Source organism: Myxocyprinus asiaticus, chromosome 18 (genome assembly GCF_019703515.2).
Source record: "Myxocyprinus asiaticus isolate MX2 ecotype Aquarium Trade chromosome 18, UBuf_Myxa_2, whole genome shotgun sequence".
NCBI lineage: Eukaryota > Metazoa > Chordata > Actinopteri > Cypriniformes > Catostomidae > Myxocyprinus > Myxocyprinus asiaticus.
Window position 1 is genome coordinate 20,364,374 of NC_059361.1, and position 27,025 is coordinate 20,391,398.

The window sequence follows — 27,025 nt, forward strand, 5'->3', positions numbered from 1 at the left end:
GATTATAAGTATATGAAAAAAAAAAAATTTTTTTTTAAAAAAATACAATAAAAATAAAAACAAAACAAAACAAAACAACACATCTTTAACATTTTAAAATATAACGTCTACAAAAACTCTACAAAAACCTCAGTGTAAGTTGTTGGCACTCCAACTGATTATAAGTATATGACAAAAAAAAAAAAAAAAAAAAAAAAGATATTAAATAACAGTAAAAATATACTTTTTATTTTGCCTCTTTTTTTAACTAAAACAAAACAAAGCATCTTTAACATCTTAAAATAAAACGTCTACAAAAACCTCAGTGCAAGTGGTTGGCACTCAAATGGATTGTTGGAAACAAAACAAAACAACAAATCAACACAACAAATCAATACAACATTGCATTGTTACCAGGGAGCAAATACACTGAACACAGCGGTAGTGGGAGGGCCAGTCAGTCATTCTTACGGGAAACCAACATTCAGTTTTTGCATCGTAATCGTAGCATGTTGAATATTGAGTTTCCGCATGACGATACAGCTGACATTCTGCGCTAGTTATATGAGGAAGTTTAGGAGGGTGATGTGTGACTGACTGTTCGTAGTCAGCTGGCGTACGTAAAACTGCAATGAGCACTAGTACAGGTGAGTGTGTAACACCCTATCGACACTGCAAGCGAGCGACGCGTCAAAGTATACGCTCCGCTCCGTGTTGACAACTTCATTGATGCGTCGCGTCGCTTAAACAGCTTTAAAGTTTCAAGGTGGTTTCTGTTAGAACATTATTTTACTGTAGTGTGCGTCTTGGAATTGCTTAAAAAGAATGACCAGAATCAATACAATGCACAATTGAGGGAATATAACCCCCAAATTACCATTTATATGTTTTTGTTTATTGTATTGAAGCCATTGTGTGACTTTTTGAAGAATGTGATTTTGAAGTTTTGAGAATTTGAAGCATATATCTTCTCATTTCACTTCCTAAACTAAGCTACCCTTAACCACACACTTTCACATGACTGCTGTGAAACCTAACTTCATAACATCAGCATTTCAATACCAATAATTACCAGAGACTCCTCATTTTCATGATGTATTTGATAGTGTCTTTTTAAAGTAGTCTAGAACAATAAGACAGGTTGGAAATAAACTGTTATTGCTTTTACTCTCTTCATTTCATGCTCTAATTCTGCATGGAATGGTTGTACGGACATTTTTGAAATCAGTCATGATACAGTAGATTTGTCTCTCTTACAGAAATGAACATATTGACACATTCTTTTTTAATTTATGCAAACAGTAAATTAAAGGTGTGGCTTAACTTTTGGGAGATGGATTTGTCCGCATTTCATTGTTTGGATTTTGAGTGTCATTCTTGTTGTCATGACCACTGTTCATACTTCTGTTTTCTTTTTACACAGGTGGTAAGATTTTGAAATGACTGGCTGGCTTTCAAGAGCAGCACTATTGTGGTCTAAGACCTTCCAGACTTAAGAGTTGTGGAGACAGTCATGAGAACTGGTTTGTACTTGTTTTATACTTTTCCTTATGTGTAACTTACAACACACCATGTTGTTTTTTTGAACTTCTATTCCCCTTTTAGAAATTTCTGCTGTGAATTCCTGAATTACAGCAGTTCCACAAATTGTTAATATGTATGATATATAAAATTATGATATCTTGTTCTTTTTGGGCAGAAGTTGTTATTCTGCAGCAGCCGATATCTGTGTGTGTACCACCAAACCATGAGGTGACTTTAAGCGTTCAAGCAATAGGCACTGGTTCTTTGAGGTATCAGTGGTTTGATAAACAACAGACAGAGGTGTGTATAACTTGATTTTAAGAAACTGGTATTAATATTGTGAAAAATATATACCAGAAATTTATGCTAATCTCAAATGATGTTTCGCTTAATCTCTTCAGGTGGAAGGTGGGACAGAGCCCGAACTTACTGTCACTCTCCAAAGAACTGAAAAATACATTTGTAGAGTAAGCGACCTGTACTACAACTATCAGTTCACAGAATGGGTTAAAGTGAGAATCCTAGATGTACCAGGTATGTTTCTTTATGGTGTCTGTTATTCAACATTGCACTCTCAGGCATAAATCTTTAACTTACAACTAAAATGACCTTGTAGCCATTTTATTACAGTCTGAATTATTAATTTGGACTAACAGTCAATTAACCTATATTGTTATTGGGGATGTGCGTGAGAAATCGATTAATCGAGTACTCGTTCAGCTTTAAATACTGGACTAGTAAAAACACTACTTGGATATCGCATATTGACTGTCCTTTGTGCCTTTGCCTACCTTGGGAAACAATGAAACTGCATATGTTTATGTTGTTAAAGGAACAGTTGACCCAAAAATGAAAATACATTTTATTATTTAAAGTGATTGTATAGCTTCAGAAGCTTTTAAATGTATGTGTCTATGTGTGTGTGCAATTTTGTTGTTGTTGTCATTTTTGAATCATAACAAAACAAAAACAAAACAGCTGTAACATTTTAAAATAAAACGTCTAAACGCTACCAAAACTTAAGTGTAAGTGGTTCGCACTCATATTGATTATTTCTATTTATAAGTATATGACAAACAAACTAAACTAAAGAGAAAAATAACTTTAACATCTTAAATTAAAATATCTACAAAAACCTCAGTGAAAGTGGTTGGCATTCAGTGTGTGAGTGCAGTTTTTTTGTTGTCATTTTTGAATCTAGACGTTGTTGTTTATGCTTAGTTTTTCATAAGAAAAAAGGTTCAAAGGTTGAAGGTTGAACTTAAATTCTAAATTTCAAGTAATCGATTATTCTTTTTTTTTTTTTTGTATGTGTTAGAGTACTTGACTAAACAATTACTCGAAATGCCCTCCCCTAATTGTTATTGTTTATCCTGGTATACAGTTAAGATAAAAAGTATTTGAACACGGTTGTCAAACTTAGTTTTAGTTTGTAACGTTTGATGTGAAATGTTGCATTTAGGTGTTTCTCGTGCTTGGAGAGGAGTGCCCCTTATAGCCATTCACCCTGTATGTCAAAAAGTAAAACCAGGGGAGACTTTTACTCTTAGATGCACGGCTTTAGGCAAGCCTACACCAACGTACCAGTGGTACAAAAATGGTCACCTCCTGCCTAAACAGACTACAGAAACACTCAGTGTAAGACCAGACATTACCACACCACACACAAAACATATACATAGCACTCTCTCATGTTGCTGCTTTGTTATTGTGTTAATTAGTTTTATATGCAAGTTGGATACAGCTTTCACAGGTCATTGCTTTCAAATGTGAATGCTTTGATGAAATGTATTGACTGACTCAGTGGCTGAATTTGACTAAAATAATTATCTTCCTTGTTTAGATAGAAAATGCCAGTGCCGACAGTGCTGGTTCATACCTCTGTGCTGTGTCAAATGCTTTGGAGGAGAGATGGTCTGAAGCAGCTGAAATTGAGATTGGTAAGAATAGGCAATGACTGTTTATTTAAAGGTTTCATCTGATTAGTTCTTATAGCTTATTCCTTCTGATAGAAACAGCTTAAACCTGCCTAAGGGGGCTGTTTAGACCAAACGCGTTCTCGTGCTAAAAATGCCAGACACAGCGTAACGAATAGAAAAGAACGCAAGTGCAGGTATCTCGATGTGCACGTTGAAAAGCTGACATTCTTTTTAACCTGACACGGCATCTAAAATACGCAACTCTTCTACTCGAAGCACTGAAAAAAAATGTGAGATGTGCACAGCGGTCAAATGTGCATCGAGCACATGTACACTCACCGACCACTTTATTAGGTACACCAATACACCTACTTATTAATGCGATTATCTATTCAACCAATCGTTTGGCAGCAGTGCAATGCATAAAATCACTCAGATACTGGTCAGAACCTTCAGTTATTGTTCACTTCAACAATCAGAATGGGGAAAAATATGATCTCAGTGATTTCGACCGTAGCATGATTGTTGGTGCCAGACAGACTGGTTTGAGTATTTCTGTAACTGCTGATCTCCTGGGATTTTCAAATACAACAGTCTCTAGAGTTTACTTAAAACGGTGCCAAAAACATCCAGTGAGTGGCAATTCTGCGGACGGAAACACCTTGTTGACAAGAGGTCAACAGAGAATGGCCAGACTGGTTTGAGTTGACAGAAATACAGATAACCACTCTGTACAACTGTAGTGAGCAGAATAGCTTTACGGAATGCACAACGTGTCGAACCTTGAAGCGAATGGTTTACAATAGTAGAAGACCACGTCGGGTTCCAATTTTGTCAGCCAAGAACAGAAAGCTTAGGCTTGATGAACATTAACTGAAGGTCCTGACCTGTACCTGCATGATTTTATGCATTGCACTGCTGCCACATGATTGGCTGATTAGATAATCGAATGAATAAGTAGGTGTACAGGTGTACTTAATAAAGTGGTTGGTGAGTGTATATAGAAAAACAATTGAAAAACAGCACAGGCAGATGGAAAAACGAGTTTGGTGTGAACATTCCCTAAGATGTTCAGCTGGTTTAGTCAGCCAGCTGGTCCCACAGCCTGACACGTGCTCCAAACCCCTCTAAAACCATTAAAACAGAACAGCCTGACCAGACTTAGAGACCAGTTAGTGTTTTCATTTCGGATATGCAATGCTTATAGGAACTAAGCTTCCCAAGATGAAGATATATTTTATTTTTTATTTTTAATAACTGTCAGATCTTCTCAGCATTTCTTGCTTTGTAGTGCAATACAGAAAAACATGAATAATTTTTACCTCTAAACTATGAATTCATTGTTCTGTCTCTTGAGTTTCAAATTGCTGGTGCATTCCCTAAATTGCAGCAGTTAAGAACAATCAGGAACTAAATTGTAGTTTGAGTCTACACAGGACCCTATATACATGAGAGCAAAACTAAAGTTGAAACCAGTCCTCTCAATGAGAGCTTCCCTTTTTCTTGTCACATAATGGAACACAAATAATGCAATGATGAGAGCTTTTTTCCATTGTGAAACCAATTGCTCATGGACTAACTTCAGCTATGGGTTTCATTGTAACATCCAGTAGCTAGTCGTGCGTGGTTTGTTTACATTTCTTACACTAAATCATCTTTTAGCTTTCACCAAAAAAATTTTCCTCTTTGTTTTTCCCTCACAGCACCTCCAGATCAACCACCAACACCCACGCTTATGGGTAGGTCAAAGAGGAAAAGCTTTTCAGGTTAAAAATAAACTTGGTACTTACCTGGGTTTCACAATACTCCCACATTCAACATTTCCCAATTTTTCCCTTCAACCAGACCCTTTAATTCATACAGGGTTACTACAGTCATGGAAAACCTGGAAATATCAAATCTTACATTTTGAAATCATGAGAATTTGAACAACTTTTTTTTTTTTTTTTTTAATTATAATTTTTTCTCTCCCCTTTTTCTCCCCAATTTGGAATGCCCAATTCCCAAAGTGCTCTAAGTCCTCGTGGTGGCGTAGTAACTCGTCTCAGACACGGATGGTGGAAGAGGAATCTCAGTTGCCTCCGTGTCTGAGACTGTCAATCCGTGCATCTTATCACGTGGCTTCCACACACAACTCACCATGCGCCCCACCGAGAGCAAACCACATTATAGCGACCATGAGGGGGTTACCCAAAGTGACTTTACCCTCCCTAGCAACCGGGCCAATTTGGTTGCTTAAGAGACCTGGCTGGAGTCACACAGCACACCCTGGATTCGAACTTGCGACTCCAGGGGTGGTAGTCAGTGTCTTTACTCGCTGAGCTACCCAGGTCCCACATCATGGACATTATTAAAATGTGCGAAGTCATGTAAATGTCATTGAAATATCTGGCCACATGAAATTTCAAAAAGAGAAAGCTCTGTTGAGCTGCATTCAGATCTCAGTTTTTTGCCTTGTACACTTGTATACTAAAATGTTTGACATACAAAAATTAAATTACTTTGAAAGCCATGGAAAAGTCATGGACATTCATTGGTCATAAAGTGTGGGATACAGATTATCAGACTACATCTTTCTAATCTTTCACTTAGCAACTGACAAAGTGGCACTACTGATTGGGAATCTGAACTACAACCACCACCCTGGTCTGATGGCCCCCACTATGGATGTCCATGAGCTAGGTAATCTTCTGCAGCAGCTGGGTTTCAGAGTGGTCGCTCTGCTAGATCTCACCCTTCAGGAAATGCAGGCTGCCATTGACAAGTTCTTGCAGCTCTTAGACCGAGGAGTGTATGGTGAGTCAGTTGTGGGTTGCTGGAGGAGCTAATAGTAAAGGCCTGGTTTGTTTAATGTGACTGCTTTAACAATTAGATTATTTATCTGACAGGAAGTGGTTTCAAAGATTTGTTTGTGGTAAAAGCTTCAGGTTCCTGGCTACACATATATAGGGTCTGCAATTACACTAATTTAAAAGCTTAATGTTAAAATTCTTTGTCATAGTCGTATCCCAGCTTAAAGGAATATTCCATGTTCAGTACAAGTTAAGCTCAATCGACATCGCCATTTGTGGCATACGATTAATATCCACAAAAATTAATTTCGACTTGTCCCTCCTTTTCTTTAAAAAAAGCACAAATCTGGGTACAATGGGGTCAATCCATTAATGTTAAAATACTCAATGTTTCAAAAGTGTAACCACAAGACATAAAAAAATATGTGTGTTAACATGATTTTAGTGTGATAAAATCCCTTACTAACCTTTTCTGTGTAAAGTTATATCCAATTTTACACCTTCGTTGCCATGGCGATGTAATGCCGTAAACCCTACAGCAATTTAAACAACTTTACAGCTCAAATAATACATGAGAATGTAAGTGCTGTTAGAAAATTATAAACTTTACATTTCTGCATTTAAACCCTCCAAAAATTGGCCCCATTCACTTCCATTGTAATTGCCTCATTGTAACCTTGTATTTTGTTTTTTTTTTTAAAGAAAAAGGGGGATGAGTTAAAATTATTTTTTACTGTAAAAAACATTATGCCATAAATGCTATCAATTGAGCTTAACTTGTATGGAACCTGGAATATTCCTTTAATATGCAGAGTCAATTATAAGTAAGCCATTTTTAGGTTGATTTCCCCTAAAAGACTGTGGCTCTGTGGCAATATCAAAATATTCCTCTATTAATTTGAGTGACTGATTCAGTCCGACACCGTAAGAGGTTGGACTATCTGCTTCTACAGCCAATACAGTATGGGGGGAGTTGTTTGGAATTGGTTTGGGGAAAAAAAAAAAAGATAATTTTTGAAATTACATTTGGTGATGCAGAAACGACACATTCTGGATTTCTCTCTTTAAAATTGCTGCTAACAGTGCTATTAATTGTGTGTCCATACGTTTTCTGTTGGAAAGTGAAGTAAAAAGAACTACATAGTCCTTTTGCAAATCATAATAGGAATCCTGTCATCATCTGACAGTCTTTAGAAAGATGCATTTCAATAAGCATCTCTCACTGTATCTGAGTGAAGAGTCAGAGGAAGTTCCGTCTGAGTGAAAAAAAGGCCTTTTTCCGGTGATACAGTGTCAGTATATGTCATAGGTCAAAAAAAAAAAACACTGTGCTTTCAGCCAAACAACTTTTTTTAGAATGTCATACAAAATGCTTCAGCCTGCTTATTGGCTGATCAGAGATGTGTGGGCAGCAGTGTGCTTTGCTACTTTTATCTGTAGAAACTGTTTAATGTTTTTTGCCAACAGGCCACTCAGCTAGTTTAAGTTGAACTAACAACTGTATTATAATACTTATAACAGTATTTGTAAAGTGGAATTATGTCATAAAGAGCCTCGTGATGACGATGATTGTGTCATACGTGTGTAGTGTACAATGGAAAGTGGAAAATGGAAAGTGTGCAGTCATTACTCAGTTCTGCATGACACAGTTTATATAATGATGTGTATGTGGGTTACACTTCACAGTTTCATCACTTTTTCTTTGATCTCAGATAGCAAGATTTTTTTTGGCATTGATATAAAAAGCTGACGGCTGCTTTCAGCACCAATGATGACTATTGACAATATCAAAGATAAAACAACAATAGAAGTTGTGTCAAATGGTCCACCTGCTTTTATTAACTAAAATATTGAACAGTTTCAACACTGTTGTATTTGTTGCCCACAATTGGAATCTCACATCCTGTGAACAATCAAAACTGTTTATAAAGTAGTTGTTATTTTGTCTGCAATTATGTTAAATATGTTAAATAGAGTACAGTGTTGTACTGAAGGAACCAGCTCTCTTTCACTATGTAAGAGAGCCAAGGACTTCAGGAACAGTGTACTATTTCACTATATTGTAATCAAAACCAAATACACTTTCTCTGTCCTCATATAATTTCCAGCTATTTTTTACTATGCTGGCCATGGGTACGAGCACTCTGGTAGGAATTACCTGGTGGCCATTGATGCTCCAAGACCCTACCGAACAGAAAACTGTGTGTGTGTACAGAGAGTGATGCACAGTATGCAGGAGAGACAAGCCCAGCTCAACGTCATTCTTCTGGACACATGCAGGAAATGGTAGGCCTGAAAGAGCATAATGATGACCTTGTGCATATATATGTTTGTTAGAAAGTGACAAAGTCTTTTAAGAATTCCATTACAAGATTTATTTCTAGATAATAATTACATACTCTTTTCGATGGTCTTGCTAATTCAGTATACTGTATTTGATTTTATTTAAAGAGGATGACCACAGTTCACATAGTTTAAAGCAGTTTAGAGTTGGACTTTAGGGATACACTACTATAAGAAGGTAACGGAGTTACTAAACAGAAGCATTTTGTATCTTCCAGGTACAAACAGAAAGGTCCTTCCTCTGAAATAAAGCCTTTGGCTCCTCTGGGCAACACAGTGTATGGATACGCCACGTAAGTACTGTCATAACTATGTAACAGTGATGTTGTATTTTACGAAAAACTGCTCATGCTGCTTTCCCCCACAGGAGTGAAGATGCAGAGGCTTTTGAAGTCCAGGATGGTGGCAAGAGCACAGGGATCTTCACCAAATATCTAAACAAACATATCTTACAGTTGGAGAGGGTGACCCATGTCTTAGAGCAGGTCTCTGCAGGTGGGTTCTGCCAGCAGTCAACTGACACAATACCATGTCACTGCTTCTGTAAAAACCAGCTCCACTATACTACATGCACATTCCTATCAGATCTTGCAAACAGATGTAGGAAAGAAGACAAATAACAATTCACTATGCAAATATTATGATAATATCATCGCTGATGGATACATTCTGTGTCAACTCAGCCAGAAGTACCCAGCTCAGAAGTTTGTTTTTTATATAAAAAAAATTCTAGTGAAAGAAATTAATAAATGATGATCAAAACCAAAATATTAAATGCCATGGATCAGTATCTGCTGCAAGTAAAGATGCTGACTACCACCCCTGGAGTCGTGAGTTCGAATCCATGGCATGGGAGTGACTCCAGCCATGTCTCCTAAGCAACCAAATTGGCCCGGTTGCTAGGGAGGGTAGAGCCACATGGGGTAACCTCCTCGTGGTCACTATAATGTGGTTCACTCTCAGTGGGGTGCGTGGTGAGCTGTGCACGGATGCCACGAAGAATAGCGCGAAGCCTCCACACACGCAATGTCTCCACGGTAACGCGCTCAGCAAGCCACGTGATAAGATGCGCAGATTGATGTGGAGGCAACTGAAATTCGTCCTCCGCCACCCGGATTGAGGCGAGTCACTGAGTCACCACCACGAGACTTAGAGCGCATTGGGAATTGCGCATTTCAAATTGGGGAGAAAAACAAAAATAGCAGGTCTGTTTTCAGCGCAAAGTCCAAATTCATTTCCTGCATTTGCAGTTTTAAGATTTTATTTTCTCAAATTTAAAGCTGTACTACGTAACTTTGTGCTCTCTAGCGACATCTGTGGTTGAAACTTAAAATTGCAAGCGAATTGCGGAATAATACATTACATCAGTCGTGTTCTGGCAGTGCTCTTCTGGCGGATAAATCTCCCAATTTGAGCTTATCTGGACATGTGTGATCATGACCTGAGCCGGAGTCATAACATGCTATTTTCATGATGATGTTATGTTATGCAATCAAACATTTGAAACGGAAATATTACTTGCTTTGATGAAGATAAACAGCACTCTTATTTACAAATTTGAATGAATTTTACACTTAAATCACTTTTCTGACACTACACTCAAAGCACATTTAAAAAGAGAACAGGGGACTGTCCTCAGCCACCACCAGTATATCTTATTATGATTATTCAAGTGTTTTATCTACTGTAAATGTTTGAATTGTACTACAATTTTTAATGTAATAGGTTAAACTCGTGATATGGCTGATACGAGTTCAATAGAAGACTTTTATTATTTTTATACTATATTGTCCAGCCTCAGTTACTACAATAGCATGTCTATGCAATGCACACAATAACACAGTAAACCAAAAACATAAAACGAGAATTCAATAATGATGGGGATATTAATGGTTTAGATAATTGCCCCTTTCTTCGTATAACCAGTCCTGCTCGACCAGCTCTCATCGGGATTCAAACCGGCATCTCTGGGACGGGAGGTGCGCTAACGAGGAGGCTAAATGCTACAGCCCATAGTGTCAGTCGCTAGTGCACCTCTTGAGGCCAGGGGAGTGAGGTTTACACATTGCACAGCTACCTTCCAGCTGGCTACTGTTACACTCGCCCCCTAAACCTCACTCCCATCCGGTCACAGCACCACTGTAACCGGTTCTGCTCGACCTGCTCTGAATGGGATTTGAACCAGGGTCTCTGGCATGGGGTCACTTGTGTTCCTCTTGAGGCCAGGGGAGTGAGGTTTACACACTGCACAGCTACCTACCAGCTGGCTACTGTTACACTCGCAGAGAGCTTATTTGGTTGTTTGATTGGTCTCTTTGGTAACAGCACTTGGCTTTTTAAATTGTAACTATCAAAGCATGTGACCTCATTTTTTGGCTGCTGTGCTCAGGTGGGGAAATTTGAGAGTGCTTAACCTAAGGACAGCTGCTCTGTGCCCCACTTGCCCTCTACTGCCCCCCTCCTCTTGTCTTGTATGCTTGTATCTCAGTCTGTACCCTGTCCCACTGCCATTACACTATGTCTGTGTTTGTGAAGCCCACAAGTGACTACTCCTTCCTGCCTAAAAAAACCCAAATCATTGCTGAATCACTGGTTATGTGGTGAACTGTAACTGAACTGTTTTTGTCCTTAAAAACAGCTCCTTTGAACCAAAGGCCCTCTCTTAACTCCCAAAAATAATTTTCCAAATCAGTAATTTTGTTTCTTTTCCAGATAAAATATCCACATATCTCTAAAGCAATGTACATTAAATATATAATTTGTATAAATTATAAATATAAAACAATAAAACATTTAATTCTCAGGGTGAGATGTGGGCATATGTTTTCTAACCAAAAACATAAAAACTGTCTTTATGTCGGATATATCAATTTAATCCCTTCATTAATACAAATTCTCAAGATTGAGAATTTATTACATCTTTCCCTTTCAAATAAACATCTCATATTTTATGCTATAATATGTTTAACAAGGACTATAAAAGAAAATGAATAACAATATCAGAATAAGAGCAAATCAGAAGGGCATATTTTGCCCACATATTTTACATTTTGGGGTAATTTTTGGTGGCATTTCTGCCCCAAGTCCCCCTTAATTTCTGACTTTAGAGAGAAAGAGACAGAGAGAGAGAGAAATCTGAGATCTTTGTTTTAAGGATATTTAGATAATTGTACTGGAAAACAAGACAAAAATACAGAATAAGAAAATTAACAGGGTCTTTGTTTGAGAACAGAATTTAGTTTCCTCTTTTAGTTTCCTCTGCAATTAAGGCTGGGACTTTTTACAATGTAAACATTTTAAATGTGCAGTTCTGTGGTGTAGTCGGGGCCATACGCACGTATACACCGTATGCTTAATTTTTCCCAGGGCTGTTTGCGTATAACGACTTCTAAGGATCAATATTTGCGTATACCCTTGGTATACCCACTTGTTTTGCTGCTTCAGAAGTCCAAAATTTACTGTCATTAGTTTCCCTTTAACTGTATCGGATGCTGTTTTGTGAAACTGGAGATTCTTTGTTGTAATTGATGCATTATCACTTTAATTCTGCCATTCGCTGCCCCTGACAATCGTTGTCACTGCCATCATCGACTGAGGGAATTTTTGACAGTGAGTGGAAAGAGAGTCACCCTCACGCTGAAGCATTATCAGGTAAAATTAATTAACAAAATATGCCAAACGTCCTGTAAAATAAGGAATCGTCCCTGTAACAGTTAAAGGATGGACAAGGAGGAGGCGGGAACCGGCTGAACAGTAAATGTAAAGTTTAATAAGAGACTCAACAGAAAACAAACATAAACAGACAAACATGCGATGCGGCCGTGTGTGTCTCTCTCGAACCGGCGTCTCTGGCTGCTCCTTATCTTGCTCTCCCGCTGATTCAGCGATGACCGTGCTCCATCATGGCCCGGCCCCGCCCTCCTCCTTGTCACAGTCGCATAATTAAGGGAAAAAATTGCGTTCCGTATGAAATCCATTCGCGATGCCGTTTGTCCTGTATTTTAGCATCACACACCCAAACTGCTGAGAATGTTTCACAAATCGAGAGAAATAGACCTGAAACACACACACCTTTCGCGTGAGTTGTGAGATATGGGCTGTTACTTTACACGGACGATCAGTGACAGTCAGCACGTTTTCTGTCAGAAGCAAGATAATTTTCAAGTGCATGTTAATTGTTTCCCACCATTGGGATTTTAAAACACCAATAAATGCACCTATTCATGACATGCCATTACATTTTATTGCATATGTCAGAGCTCGTTCTGGTAGAGAGAGAGGTAAGAAAAACTTTACTGCCAAAACAACAACACTAATCCAAGGACAAAATACACTATTTTCATGTTAAGCCTTTTCTCTCCCTTTATCTCTTCTTCCTGGTCATTGTATTAAAGTGTATTTCATTTTAATTTTAGTAAGGGATGTTCACACTGAATGCGTTTTTGCATCCGTCCACGCTGTTTTTCAATGCTAAGCAGCATCTTGCACAGGAACGCCTGTAAATATGGGTCATTCCTACAGTTCTGTGTCATTTAAAGGTGCACTCAGTAATTCTAATCCAATACACTTTTTGTCAAATTGTGCAAATATCTCCTCACAGTCTGTTAGCTCTCCGTTCTGTAGGTGGGCTGAAAAACAATCTAGTATTTGTACACAGCCCTGGCTCTGTAAATGGGACAAAAACAAAGTGGATCAGACCAATCCACACAACACTACTCCAGCCATTCAGCAACAGGGGGTGGTTCTTGCATGTGCACAGGATGGGGGGTGGGGGCAGAGCGAGAAGGAACTTCATTAGAAGAGCAATGGCAAATCTGGCTGATGCGAACTTTCTAAACTCCGAGGAGGCCAAATGGCTGAGAAACAGACCAAGAGAAAAAGGTCCGATGCATATAAACTAAAAAAGAAGGATAATGATAAGTTGAGGGCTAGGAGCCGCATCAACACATCGGCGAGGATTTTCAGCGGTGGAGAAACCTCCGAGAGGTAAAAGGAATCAGTTTGCATGCATGAATTTGGGGGGCGGAGGTGTGTTTGTTTTGGCAGTTGAGTTTGAATATCAACAGTGTTTCTCAGGAATCGCTGAGTGCAACTTTAAGTCTCCATTACAAGTATGTGTGGTATTTATATTGTATAATTTCACCTGATTACAATTTTGATAGGCTTGATAAAAGAATAAAGACTTTTTATTATGTAACACACTTCTTTGGGCTTAAAAGTAAAAATTTAAATAATTGAAATCCTTTTCTATTGCACTGTCATGTCCTCATGTCCCCAAAACTACACTTCAAACATCTTTAACAAAAATAAATGCTAAATCATTGGATTTCTATTTTTTCCCCCACATACAGCTAAGAGTTTAGTGTTACATTCTCTCACTAAAATGTATTCATTTGTGGTAAATGTGTAATTTTAACACTAGCCTAATTTCTGTCCACTTTTCGCGCTATTTTGTTATCGACAAAGTGAAAATGCGTAAAAGATTTTTTGCGAAATTTGCCGTCTTCTGCCTGTTTCAATTCAAATGGCCTTTTATCGATAAAAATGGTGTGCGTGATGACGTCATGCCTAAAAAAACAATTTGTCGCATAAGTTTTGGTTTAGCACAAAAGAAATCTGCCCTGAAGCCGTTTCCATTCAGAAATGTGTGTTTATTGCTAATTCGCCTTCCAGATGTCCCTAATTTTTTTCCTCCGAAGTTTTGGTAAAATGGGGAGAGTAGCCAGCTTACTGTCATTTTAATTTCACAAATAAATGCGATCAGAAGACGAGGAATTGCAATCAAATGGGAACAGTTGCCCTTCTGATAGGACTATAATACTGGTCCTGATGTTGCGCCTATCGCAGGTTCCGACCCGAAAGCGAATCGTCATGGCCCTGTTCAAACTGGCAACCTGCACTAAGTAATGGGGAAATTTTCGGTCTTATAAGGACCATCCATTGATGTGTATATGTTGTGTGCACAGTTATTAAAGAGAAACTGATGCAGTGTAATATCAGGGTTTACATATGATACATTCCTGATATTCAATAGGCTATTTTGAACAATCATCTAAAGCATCGCCATCACAACTGCATTATGTCCTGCATATTTGTCCAGCAACTTTTAACGACCAGCTGAACTTGATTATCATCTAAAATACATTTTAGCGTCATAATGCAATTTACATTTTCTGAAGAAGCTCAGCAAATGCAAAGAGCAAAAGGTAAAGAGGGTCAGAAAGCTCATTTTCTGAAAGTGAACTCATTGGACAAATAGTTCTGATAGTTTATAGTCTTGAAGTGTAGAAAATGTCATTCAACCGACTTTATTCGTCTACAGAACAGGGTACGGCTAATTTAAGTTTGTGTAAAGAAAAGGCATATATAGGTCTAAAAATATAATTTTTTTAATTTGGTAATTTTTTATTTATTTTTATTTTTATTTTTTTATTTAATGCGTTTTTTGTTTGGTAATTTATTTAATTTAATGCAGGAAATTTTGCCAGCATTTTTTCAAAAGTAAGCTAAGCAATAATTTAATAGAATTGGGCTGTTAGTGTTCCAAAAAAGCACACTGATGCTTTTCTTCTAGTACTGTGTATTTATTTTTCATTTAAAACATCTTTGTGCACAGAAATTATGTTTTGTTTGTATTGTGGGCTAATTCCGTGACTGCCGTCTATTATTTTGAATGGTGTGGAAAAGCAACTTTAATAAATAAACGGATGTCTACCGCGATTAAATTAATGGCAAAGAGTGGCCATTAATTTGTTCTCCGTGCACTTGTTGATGTGAATGATACAAGATATTTGTGTTGGCACTCCTGGAAGTGTCATGTTTGCATTGATCGGATCTTCATGCCGTTCAGATCAATCCATATAATAATTTGATAATTTGCGTAGTTACTGATAGTGGAGGTTTTTTGTGTGTTCCTTGATTTATTGCCCACCCTGTAATGTCATGATACCATGACTTTTCATTGAAGATATATGTTAGGAAATGACATCACACACACACTGGAGGTGGACATCAGCCATTCTGCAAAATTACTTTGAGTTATTTGAAGTTTATAACGTTTTCCTTTATTTTGTGGCGTTAGTCATATGTGGTCAAGCATAAAATGTCCACCCTATTATGGGAAGATATATGGGAAATTATTCTAATGTAAAATTTCAATATACAATATTTGTTAAAATAAATAATATCGTAAATATTAGTTTACAAATATGTTTCTTAGATATCAATCACAGACCATGTAGTGGCTCATTTATCCACTGAATGTCCACCCTGTTATCTTCCACCCTGATGCTGCCCATTTAACTGGATGTACATCTGAATCTTTTAGTAATTTAGCTTGACCAGTATGACTAATACAATCTTTAATATGTCCCTGTAATGATGATATGTTTTATTTTTAAAAAATGTCAAAGCCGGAATGTCACCGAATTGTAGGAATATGACTGGGGACTGGGCAATAGTAAACCACTTTTTTTTTGTAGGACTACACCACTGGCGCAGTTGTTACCTTAAGTAGCCATTTCTATTGATCTGACCCTTACATTTATATTGGTTGATGTAACCAAATGTAATCAGGTTGATTCAGTCATAGGTCATATTTTTACTTGAATGAACAGTTTATTTAGATGTTACAACATGAAGCACATGTTTAGGTTACTGAAGCATTTTCTGTTCTGTAACATTTTAAGTTCCCATTAGTATGATCAACTTGCTGAGTCATGCTTGTTCTTCCTGATTTGCTTTCATTGAGTTGTGACTGATAATTATGATGGATATCAGTCACTACTAGTTATGGCAACAGAACAGAGAATATCTTTACTTTGTAATAGGAAAATGTTTCCAGTGCTTTGCATTTTGTAATTAATCTGTCCCCTTTCACACAGATCTGGGAAAGGACCCACTGGTGCGTGGCAGGCAGGTAGTAGAAATCAGGCACACTTTAACAGAGCCACGGGCCTTGACTGATCCTGTGCGAACATCTGGACACACCATGGAGCTGCGTAGACGAGATGCTAGCTGGAAACAGGCTAATGGTAAACATTCTTTCTATATGATATCATCAGTTGTCTCTGTCTTGATTGTGTCTTGTATTATATAAACAAAGAAACAAAGAATCCCTAATTAAAGGGGTCATATCCCATATTTTTTGTCATTTCATTTTTTTTTTCCTGAAGTCCACTTATAATGTTTGTCAAGACTTTTTGTATCAAAAATAGTCATCTAATTTTACATGACCATTTTCCACCCTCTCTCTGAACTTGAGAATTAAAAAGGTTGTTTTTGCTGCTGTATCTTTAAGATCTCAATTTAAATGACCATTGTGATTGCATTACCTCTTCATATGTGAAATGAATAACCTTTTGGATTATTTGAAAGTGACAGTACAGTTACAGTGTTTATATAGTACATTGAACTCTATTTTTGGACTGAAAGCAAGTTTTTGATCCATGTTATGACCCCTTTAAAATGCCATATTCAGCATCAGTGATGAATGATGAATGCAGTGGAAAATATCTTTTAAAAAGGCAAAGATCAATTCACTAAAGCTTGTGACTTCCTTTTGGTTCCTTTTTGTGGGCTAGATTGTGATGCATGACTCATGGTGTAGGATCATTCATATAAACCATGTTTCTGTATTAAAAGGAAATAGAAGTCTTCCAAAAAAATGGAAAATTACCACCAGTGGGCGGACTCAACTGGGTTCCATTTTCAAACTATGACCTTTTCCTCTTTTCTGTTTCCATTTGTCAATTAAATACTAGAATCATTGTTATTTAAAAGGATAGTTCATCAAAAACTATTTACTCACCATAATGCCTTTCCAGATGTGTATGATTTTCTTTCTTCACAAATGAATAGTTTTAGAAGAATATCTCAACTTTGTAGGTATTTACAATGCAAGTGAATGGTGGCCAGAATTTTGAAGGTCCAAAAAGCATATAAAGGCAGCATAAATGTAATCAGACTCTAGTGGTTAAATCCATATCTAAAGAAACAATATCGTAGGTGTGGGTGAGAACAGTGTTGGGTGTAACGCATTACTGTAATTACATTTTGTGTTAATGCAGTACTGTAACGAGTTACTTTTAAAATTAAGTAATCTGATTACAGTTACAGACATGAATAAAATTACGTTACTTGGATTACACATTTATTGCTTAGACAATAATATTAATTAAGTAGAATGCATTTGAAAATGTATTATGTCCCTATGTTAGTACTTTTATGTGTGTTGATTTGTCAGCTAATGAGCTTGCACTCTAACAAACCACCATGGCATAGATGACACATATCGAGGTGACGGCAGATGAGTGAGCGGCTTTAGTATGGACGCAGCGTAGTCAGAAACAGAATGAGCTTTATTGCCAAGTATGCTTACACACACAAGGAATTTGTCATGGTGACAGAAGCTTCCAGTGCAAAGAGAATGCAACCATATATACATGCATACATTTAAACATATATACATATAGTGACAAAAATAAAATATAAGATATAACAGATAAAAAAGAGAAATATACAATAGAGCAATAATGTTGTTTGAATATTTTATATACAGATATACAATTATGTGCAGGTGATGTATTGAAGAAGAGGTAGGAGTGTAGAAGAGTGTAGTTGTTTATTCAAATTGAAAATGAAAGCGAAGCGTTTCAAGTTTTCATGCGCTCACCAGGGGCGTAGCTAGACCCTGGCTGATAGGCTAAAGCCCCAAATCGTTTATTAGTTGCCCCAAATGTGTGTTTTTTTTTTTTTTTTTTTTTTTTTTTTGTGACTAAAATGTTAATTACATCAGGGTACAAAAGCAACAAGGCAGGCTGCAGTTCTGGCTTCAAATGTAAATTAATTCCGATCAGTAAGCCCCACTTGCATTAATTGACAGCACACATCTTGACTTTTTTACCTGCTGTTTGTGCTCAAGTTCATCAGACACATTATGTTTTTATCAATCCATACACCAAGTCAATTTTAATGCATGCACCAGTGACAGTCAACTTGTTCGGAGTACCCCTACTCGCTCTCTAAGATGGACACTTCCCAGGTTAAATCAGCTGCTTTTATAATTACCATAATTAAATTAGCAGCAAATTTGTTTTGGCGCGAGGATCCAGCATCTGCCACTGACTTGGCAACATCTGCACAGCTGGCGGCATGAAACAAGTGATGTTCAGCTAAATTCAAATGAAGATCGCGATGTATGTATTTGGAACTAGTCCTTTATCAGATGTTATCTTTTTATTTTATTTTATTTATTTTATTTATTTCACCCAATTTGGAATGCCCAATTCCCAGTGCGCTTTTAAGTCCTCGTGGTCACGTAATGATTTGCCTCAATCCGGGTGGCAGAGGATGAATCCCAGTTGCCTCCGCGTCTGAGACCATCAACCCTCGCATCTTATCACGTGGCTTGTTGAGTGTATTGCCACGGAGACATAGTGCGTGTAGAGGCTTCATGCCATCCACCGCGGCATCCGCGCTCACTCACCACGCGCCCCACCAAGAACGAACCACATTATAGCGACCCCATATTTTGAATTTAGCAGGCATGTTTGCCCAGAGCCCCTGTTAATTTCCGTGCCTGGATGGAACACTAAAGAGATGGAGATGATGAGATATGTAACAGGTGTTTAAGTGTCTCTTTTCACTATGCAGCTGGTACACAAAGCATTTTTGCTATATCTACCTTTCTTGTCAAATGTGCTGCATTATGACTGATGATGGAGCGCCAAGATATGAAATTGATATCGTTACACACTTACAATGTTAACAGCTTTGTAAATTATAAACAGGAGCAATAGTTTTATCGTGTCGCTCGCTAACAGAGACGCAGTATAACGGCATTTGCATGTGGAATTGGTTTTGAAAGGTTTATAAATCTATAACATTTTAAATTCAGTAACTAGCAACAAAGCGCATGCTCACTGCGCGCGCTCACACTAAACTACTCAATGTGTCGCTGCGTGGGAGAGAGGAAGAGATACAGCGGATACTCGTGCCTCTTCTGGAATTACAGTTTGATACAAAAACAAGTTTACTGATTTGATTTGTTCATCTGTATTTATTGGTTTAATAATTCGCAGCTGGACTGTAAAGTGAATTAAAGTGTGTGGGAATGTCCTGCGCTATGAACGTGGAACTTGCGGGAATGATTCAAATTGTGCGCAATACCCGCAGTCCGGCACTGAATTTCAGGCCCTGTCATGGAAGGAAGGATTCTTGTGAGCTAAGCCCCGGATGTCAGTAAAGTCTAGCGATGCCCCTGGTGCTCACAGTCTCAGCGAGCGCTGTGTCAGCGTGCTCCCAGCCCTGGCCGGAGGAGAGAGACACGCAAGGCTGGGCTGGCGACAAATCCTCCTCAAATCTCCGTGCTCTACCCCATCCTCTTGCGCCTCCCTCGTGCGCCTCCGTCGTGTGTCCCTCTGCAGCTGCCGCAGGAGGAGCAGAGATCGGCTTTGGGTGTATATGGAAAACAACGCTCCTTCCCGTCAAGGTGGAAACATTTGCGGAACGGCGTCTTGAAAAAGACGTCGATAAGCAAATGGTTCTTTTATGTTTTTTATGTACTGTACACAATAAAACACAAACACGTTACAGATGCGCAAGTTATAAAGGATACTCAATTCATCCGAGCACAAGCAGGGAGGTAGAAATAATCCACTTGCTGTAAAGTTGTGTAAACACACATGCTGCACATGTACACACACAAACAGACATACTGTACATTCACACGAACTCATGCATGATGCAACACACAAGCAAACCTGTATATGCACACCGAAAAGAAACAACAAGCATTCAAATACACAATGGTTTTACTATCAAAGCCTCTTTGCAAATGTGTTTTCAGAAATGTTTTCAGTTCATTCGTTTTCTTTTTCTGTCATTCACACCAACACAAAAACAGGTAAACAAGCATACTGTACACATACATGCAGGCTTGGGGAGTAACAGATTACTTGTAACAGCGTTAGGTAATCAGGATACAAAAAATGTTACTGTAATCTGTTACAGTTGCATAAAACCCATCGTAATCAGATTACAGTTACATTTAAAAAAAATGGGATTACTGTCAGGATTACAAGTTTTAATATCTGACAAAAGAAATAGTGATTTTCCTGACATAAAGTGATACAAACAGCTGTTTGTTTAGAGTGAGAGATGGTTGAGATGCGCATTCTCTTCGGGTTCTCTCTCATGACTCACTTGAGTCAGGAGCGCCTCATACTGTACTGTCGCATTTGCAAATAACACCTGTCTCGCATCAGCACTCTGCTCTTGAGGCAAACAGCTGCTTCCTCTCGATGGTCACGGAAGAACATGCATTATTTTCTTGGAAAATTTTATATGATTCGCTCTTTAAAAGAGAAAAGCGAAACAACATTTAAGTTCAGATGAACTTTGTAAAATCTACTGTCAGATTTAGTTAATGTTAACCAGGACACTCTATAGTTCCACGTCTTCGTCTACTGATGAAGATATTAGAAACTTTGTGGAACCATTAGATCTTTCTAAACTGATGATTGAGCAAAAAATCTCTCTTGATTCTGAGATAACCTTGGAGGAGCTTGACGAGGTAATTAAGTCCCTACCTACTGGCAAGGTTCAGGGGCCAGATGGTTTTGCCGCAGAATTTTATAGATCCTATGCTACAGAACTGGCTCCACTTTTGTTAGAAGTTTATACTGAATCATTAAAGAATGGAAAGCTTCCTCCAACCATGACACAAGCCCGGATCAGTCTGATTCTTAAAAAGGACAAAAATCCAAGCGAGTGTAAAAGTTACCGTCCAATCTCCCTGATCCAACTAGATGTAAAAATATTGTCAAAAATTCTGGCTAACTGATTAAGTAAGGTTATGACATCTCTTATACATATAGATTAGGTGGGGTATTTATTCAGGACCGCAGCTCTTCTGATAACATCAGGCGTCTCATCAATATCATGTGGTCAGTAGCGAATGATCAGTCTCTGGTCACTGCCATCTCACTTGATGCCGTAAATGCGTTTGATATGGTAGAATGGGATTATCTTTTTAAGATTTTGGAAATGTTTGGGTTCGGGAGTACATTTATTGGTTGGATTAAGTTACTTTATAGACACCCTGTAGCAGCGGTACAAACAAATGGATTAATTTCAGATTATTTTACTCTGGATGGGGCACTCGGCAGGGTTGCCCTCTTTCCCCTTTATTGTTCTGTCTTGCCCTGAAACCATTAGCAGCCACGATAAGAAAGGATGAAGATTTTCCAGGGGTGGTGGCGGGAGGTGTGGTGCATAAGCTTTTGCTTTACACAGATTATATTTTATTATTCATCTCAGACCCCACTAGATCTATGCCTTGCCTCCACAGAATTATTAATTCCTTTTCCAAGTTCTCAGGATACAAAGTCAATTGGTCTAAATCCAAAGCTTTGGCTCTGACAGCCTACTGCCAGTAACGGCTTTCCAGCCGGGCGCCTTCCAGTGGCCCAAACAGTGACCTTCCAGTGGCCCATTTGGTATTTGGGGATTTTATTCCCAGCAAATTTGTCTGATTTAGTTGGTGTTAATTTTGACCCTTTAATAAAAAGGTTTTCGAGTGATGTGGGCAGGTGGGCTTCATTACATTTATCGATGATTGGGAAGGTTAATGTTATTAAAATGAATAGTATTCCAAAATTTAATTACCTGCAACAGTCTCTCCCTGTAGATGTCCCCCTCTCTTATTTCAAGCAATTTGATAGCATAGCGAAGTCCTTCATTTGGAATGGTAAACGTCCCAGATTGCATTTTAATAAGTTACATAGGCCGATAGATAAAGGTGGGCTAGGCCTGCCCAAGATTTTGTTTTATTATTATGCGTTTGGCCTCAGGCATTTGGCTTATTGGTCGTTCCACCTGAAAGAGCTCCTCCCTGGTTTTCTATTGAACATTTGCACGTGATTTGGACAAGAGTGGCCAGAATATTTAATTCAGACATTTATTTAAATGTTGCCTCGAGCATATGACTGAACCCCAAATTATGTATCAACAAGTCCCCTCTCTGCTGGTCAGAGTGGATTGTGAGGGGGGTTACTACACTCGGCGACCTGTATGAGAGTGGAGTGTTGAGATCTTTTGAGAATTTGGTTCATCATTTTGGGATTCCCAGATCTCTGTTCTATAAGTATTTACAGCTGCGCCACATGTTCTGTACTGTTTTTGGGAGTAGCACACACCTCCCTAAAGCAGCAGCTGCTTTGGGAGAGGTGATTGCTGCTTTTGGAAAAGGTCATGAAGCATTAGTGTAATACTCCCTGCTAATTCAGAGTCTGGGGGATGGAGCCTTGACTTCTCTCAAGAGAGTATGGGAAAAAGATTTGAATTTGGTATTGGAGGATGAGTGTGGACTAATATTCTGAAAAATGTCAAGTCTGTATCTAGAGATGCAAGGATTCACCTTATGCAATTTAAGATTTTACATAGATTTTATTGGACCTCATCTAGATTATATAGGCTTGGTCTTAAAGACACACCCACCGGCTTGCGATGCCAATCAGAAGTTAGAGACACTACCCATGTCTTTTGGGGGTGTGTTAAGATCCAGGAGTTTTGGTTGAGGGTTCGGAGTTATTTGTGTGATGTTTTGAACATTCAGGTTTTGCTTTGTCCCAGACTCTGTATTTTGGGTGATGGGGCGGTCATGAATTTAGGGGATAATCACATTAAAAATTGGGTTCTGACCAGTCTCATGATCGGCAGGCAAGTAATTTTAAGGGGTTGGAAGTCAAGTGGAGCACCCTCTTTTTCAGAGTGGTGTGTGGAAATGGGGAGGGTAGCTGCATTTGAGGAAGCGGTAAGTAGAAGGCTAGGGTTTAGGGACATATTTGTTAAAAAATGGGGCAAATATTTAGTTTTTTGGGGGGACTCTCGGGGAGGGGATGTGGAGAGTGTAGTTTAGGTTAATCATGAATGCTTATTATTTTCTTTCTTTCTTTCTTTATATATATATATATATATATATTATTATTATTTTATTTTATTTTTTTTTTTTTTTTTTTGATTGTGTGTGTGTTATGTGGGACCACAGGGGTGTTCGTTAGGGGTCAGGGTGGGATTGTATTAGTGGAGTTTAAATGTAAAATGTTGATTCTTTATATATGTGTTGAGTTTTTCACTGTCATGTGCATATGAATCAATAAAATTGTTAATTACAAAAATGTTAACCAGGACATACTGTAATTCAGTGCATCTTTTCTGATTATATTTGCTTTTAGAAATTTTCTTTTTCTGTAGCAGACAGAGAACTCACCCGATTTCTTTAAAGATACTGAGTACATTAACAGCTAATTTTCTGTTTTCTTGGTAGGGTGCAGTGTACATGTTTCTTTTCCTTAGATATAATAACAGCTACAACAGTACTCATATTACTCAAACATGTTTTGTTTGCATTCAAGGCATAATTTAAAGTTTTAGAGATCATATTGATTTTATCTTGACTTCATTTACATATGTGCACTTGTGGTAATCCAAAAGTAATGAAAAGTAATCTGATTAAATTACTTTCACATTGATGTAATTGGATTGCATTACTGATTACATTTATTGTTAAGTAATCAGTAATCTTTAACGCATTACATTAAAAAAGTAACCCTCCCAACCCTGCATACATTATTTTATTTTTATTTATTAAAGTACTAAAAGAGCTATTAGTGTCACGTTTGTATTTTTCGCAGGTTTGATTGGTTTTAGAAAGTAACTTAAAAGTAAAGCAATTAGTAGTCTGATTACTTTCCCCATTAAGTAATCAATAAAATGATCTGATTACAATGTTAGAGAAGTAATCTTTTTGTGAAAGTAACTTACCCAACACTGGGTGAGAAACAGATCAATATTTAAGTCCTTTTTTTACTAAGAATTATCCTCCCTGCTCAGTAGGTGGCGATATGCATGAAGAAGGTGAATTGCCAAAAACAAAAGAAGAAGAATGTGGAAGTTAAAGTGAATGTGGAGATTTAAAGAAAAAAAAACTTAAATATTGATCTGTCTCTCACCCACACCTATCATATAGCTTCTGAAAAAGTTGATTTAACTACTGGAGTCATATGGAACACTTTTATGCTGCCTTTAGTTGCTTTTTGGACCTTTAAATTTCTGGCCACCATTCACTTGCATGTGTTCAGCAGAACAAAGTTATACACATCTGGGATGGCATGAGGGTGAGTAAAGGATGAGAGAATTTTCATTTTTGGGTGAACTATCCCTTTAAATATGAGAGCAGTCCCTCTGTGTTGAGCATGTAAATAAAGAAAAAAATGGAGGAGCCATCAATTGTGTTCCTCCAACTATAGTGTAGAGATAAGATATTAAAACATATATTCTCCTCACACATTTTAAATATACATGCATGTACCACCATATCAATCTCAGGAGAGTTGATATGTCTAAAATATTAGAGTATCTTTTCATGTATGGGGGTTTTCTTCATAATAGTCATAAAATAGCAGAATTTACAGTAACTTGTTTTTGCCCCACATCTGGGGCACATACAGTATAATCTAATACTGTTTTGTATGTTATCTGTGTTTCTATTTATTGTCACTTAGTAAAATAACATTGTTACATTGCTCTGTGTGTTTGGTAATGTTTTCTCAGTTCTTCCTGGACGGAAGTGTCTGAACTTTCAGGACTGTGGTGTTCAGATTGAGCTCAGTTTCTCTGCTCTGTTCTCCAATGTCCTGGTTGTGTTTGGTACAGTGAGGAACACAAGCACTGTGGCCCAGGACTGCACTCTGATTCTTGAGAGCGAACCAGTGAGTCATGGCTTTTCAGGTCCTCTTTTTTTTTTGACACACATGCACACACGCACATACACACATGAGGATATGAGTGTCAGGATGTGTGGGCCCAAAAGAGAAGACATTTTATTTTTACAGTTTTTGTATTTGTGTAGGTGTTGGTTGCCTCTTAAGTGCTTCCAAACTAGTTGCTGAATTAGTAGAAATAAGCAAAGCAGAGTTTATTGAAAAGCTACAATATATTTTTTTTTAATTTTTATTTTTATCACACATTATACATTTGCACATATACAGTGAAATTCTTTTTTTTCCACATATCCCAGCTAAGCTGGGGTCAGAGTGCAGGGTACATTCCTTCTGCATAGGCAAATTATTGTGTTGCAGTGATTTTTTTCTTAATTATAAAGTTTATTACATTTTTATTAATGTACTGGAAGTTTACTAATGTTCAAAAAGTGCTGCAGAAACAAAGTAGAATGACTTTGTGAAAGAAAACAATGAATCTACTGACCTCTTGGGGTAAAAATCTTAATACGTCCTTAGGTACATAAACAATTTGATGTTGTTCACCTTTCGTTTACACAAGTTATTTCACTGGTGATATACCTATATTTTTAGGGGATGCAGGACATTTTCTCAGCTAGTGGCAGACCAGAAGAAATAGATTCTCTGCTTGTGAGCACTGGTGAAACTCCTGACAGCACCCTCAGATTATGTTGCCTTCAGAGGCTCCAGGTACATTTAAGGGTGTTTTCTTCATTGAAAATTGTGTTATAGATTTGAAATACATTTTAGTTGATTAAAAAGATCTGGCCACCCTGTTAGGGTTTATTTTTAAGTAATGACCAGCTGTGTGTACATTATTCAGCTTATTACATATCTATTAGAAATAAATAAATGTACATGAATTATTGATTTTTATTCCAGAGAGCTGTGTTATCATTTAATGATTTTCACAAACAATGTTAAGCAAAGGCAAGAATCCATTTTAAACCAAACTTCTCTGAAACTTCTTAGGGATCACTGGTGATCAAGGTCAAACTGCACTACTTCCACACAGAAACTAAAGAACATCTCACTCAGAGCAGAGAGCTAGACATAGGCAGGCCTCTCATTGCCTCCTGCAAGCTTAATCGGATGAGAGCAGTGGACAGGAGACAAGAAAGATGTGTCCATACTGTGGACCACATGGCCAACATCAGATGGCCGCATCATCAGAACCATCCTCGACCTGGTCAGCCCTACACGCGCAAGGCAGAGAACAAGTTACAGAGCTCAGCCAAAGCCACCTCCGTGAGCAGCAATGAACCAGAGGAGAATGATGAAAATGACTCCAGTGGATTCACTATGTGATGTTTCTTCACTTTATAAACACACAATACAATACGCCATTGTTTTGATGCAACAATGGATTTTTCTTACATTATAGTTTACTTTTTGCTTACTTATTACCAATTGTTATAAATATGTGTGTGTTTGTGGACCAGAGAGAGTAAAAGGAAGACGTTCTCATGCATTTAAATACATATTTATACTAATTATTTGTAAATCAAGTGTTATATTCTGATTAAAATCCATAAAGTGCTACTACTGAAGTTTGCTTGTGTGATTTTTATCACGTATAGTCTTGGAATTTAGGTAATTAGTTAATTAATTAAAATTAGTATCTAATTTATGAATTATATAATAAACTAAATATTAATCCAGTTGA

The 27,025-nt window shown here is 37.7% G+C and overlaps 1 protein-coding gene across 2 annotated transcripts; it reads left to right on the forward strand.

The window, feature by feature from the left end:
- Window positions 1–463: 463 nt before the first annotated feature.
- On the forward strand, window positions 464–26,909 carry LOC127455702 (mucosa-associated lymphoid tissue lymphoma translocation protein 1-like). Of its 2 annotated transcripts, none has more exons than XM_051723763.1 (15): window positions 464–626; window positions 1,403–1,502; window positions 1,679–1,803; window positions 1,905–2,037; window positions 2,966–3,141; window positions 3,347–3,443; window positions 5,126–5,161; window positions 6,015–6,218; window positions 8,323–8,500; window positions 8,776–8,850; window positions 8,925–9,052; window positions 16,441–16,590; window positions 25,172–25,329; window positions 25,933–26,049; window positions 26,332–26,909. In XM_051723763.1, exons 2-15 carry the CDS (start codon window positions 1,493–1,495, stop codon window positions 26,665–26,667), a joined length of 1,923 nt encoding a protein of 640 aa, XP_051579723.1. In that variant the 5' UTR covers window positions 464–626; window positions 1,403–1,492; the 3' UTR covers window positions 26,668–26,909. The 2 variants fall into 2 exon arrangements, with proteins under 2 accessions (XP_051579723.1, XP_051579724.1); XM_051723764.1 differs by having other exon boundaries at window positions 1,682–1,803.
- The last annotated feature ends 116 nt before the right edge of the window (window positions 26,910–27,025 follow it).

Excerpts from the sequence above, each read along its gene's own strand:
- LOC127455702 (XM_051723763.1), top strand. Across the intron at positions 6,219-8,322 it reads CTTAGACCGAGGAGTGTATG|CTATTTTTTACTATGCTGGC; the intron begins GTGAGTCAGTTG and ends TATAATTTCCAG. Across the intron at positions 8,501-8,775 it reads CTGGACACATGCAGGAAATG|GTACAAACAGAAAGGTCCTT; the intron begins GTAGGCCTGAAA and ends TGTATCTTCCAG.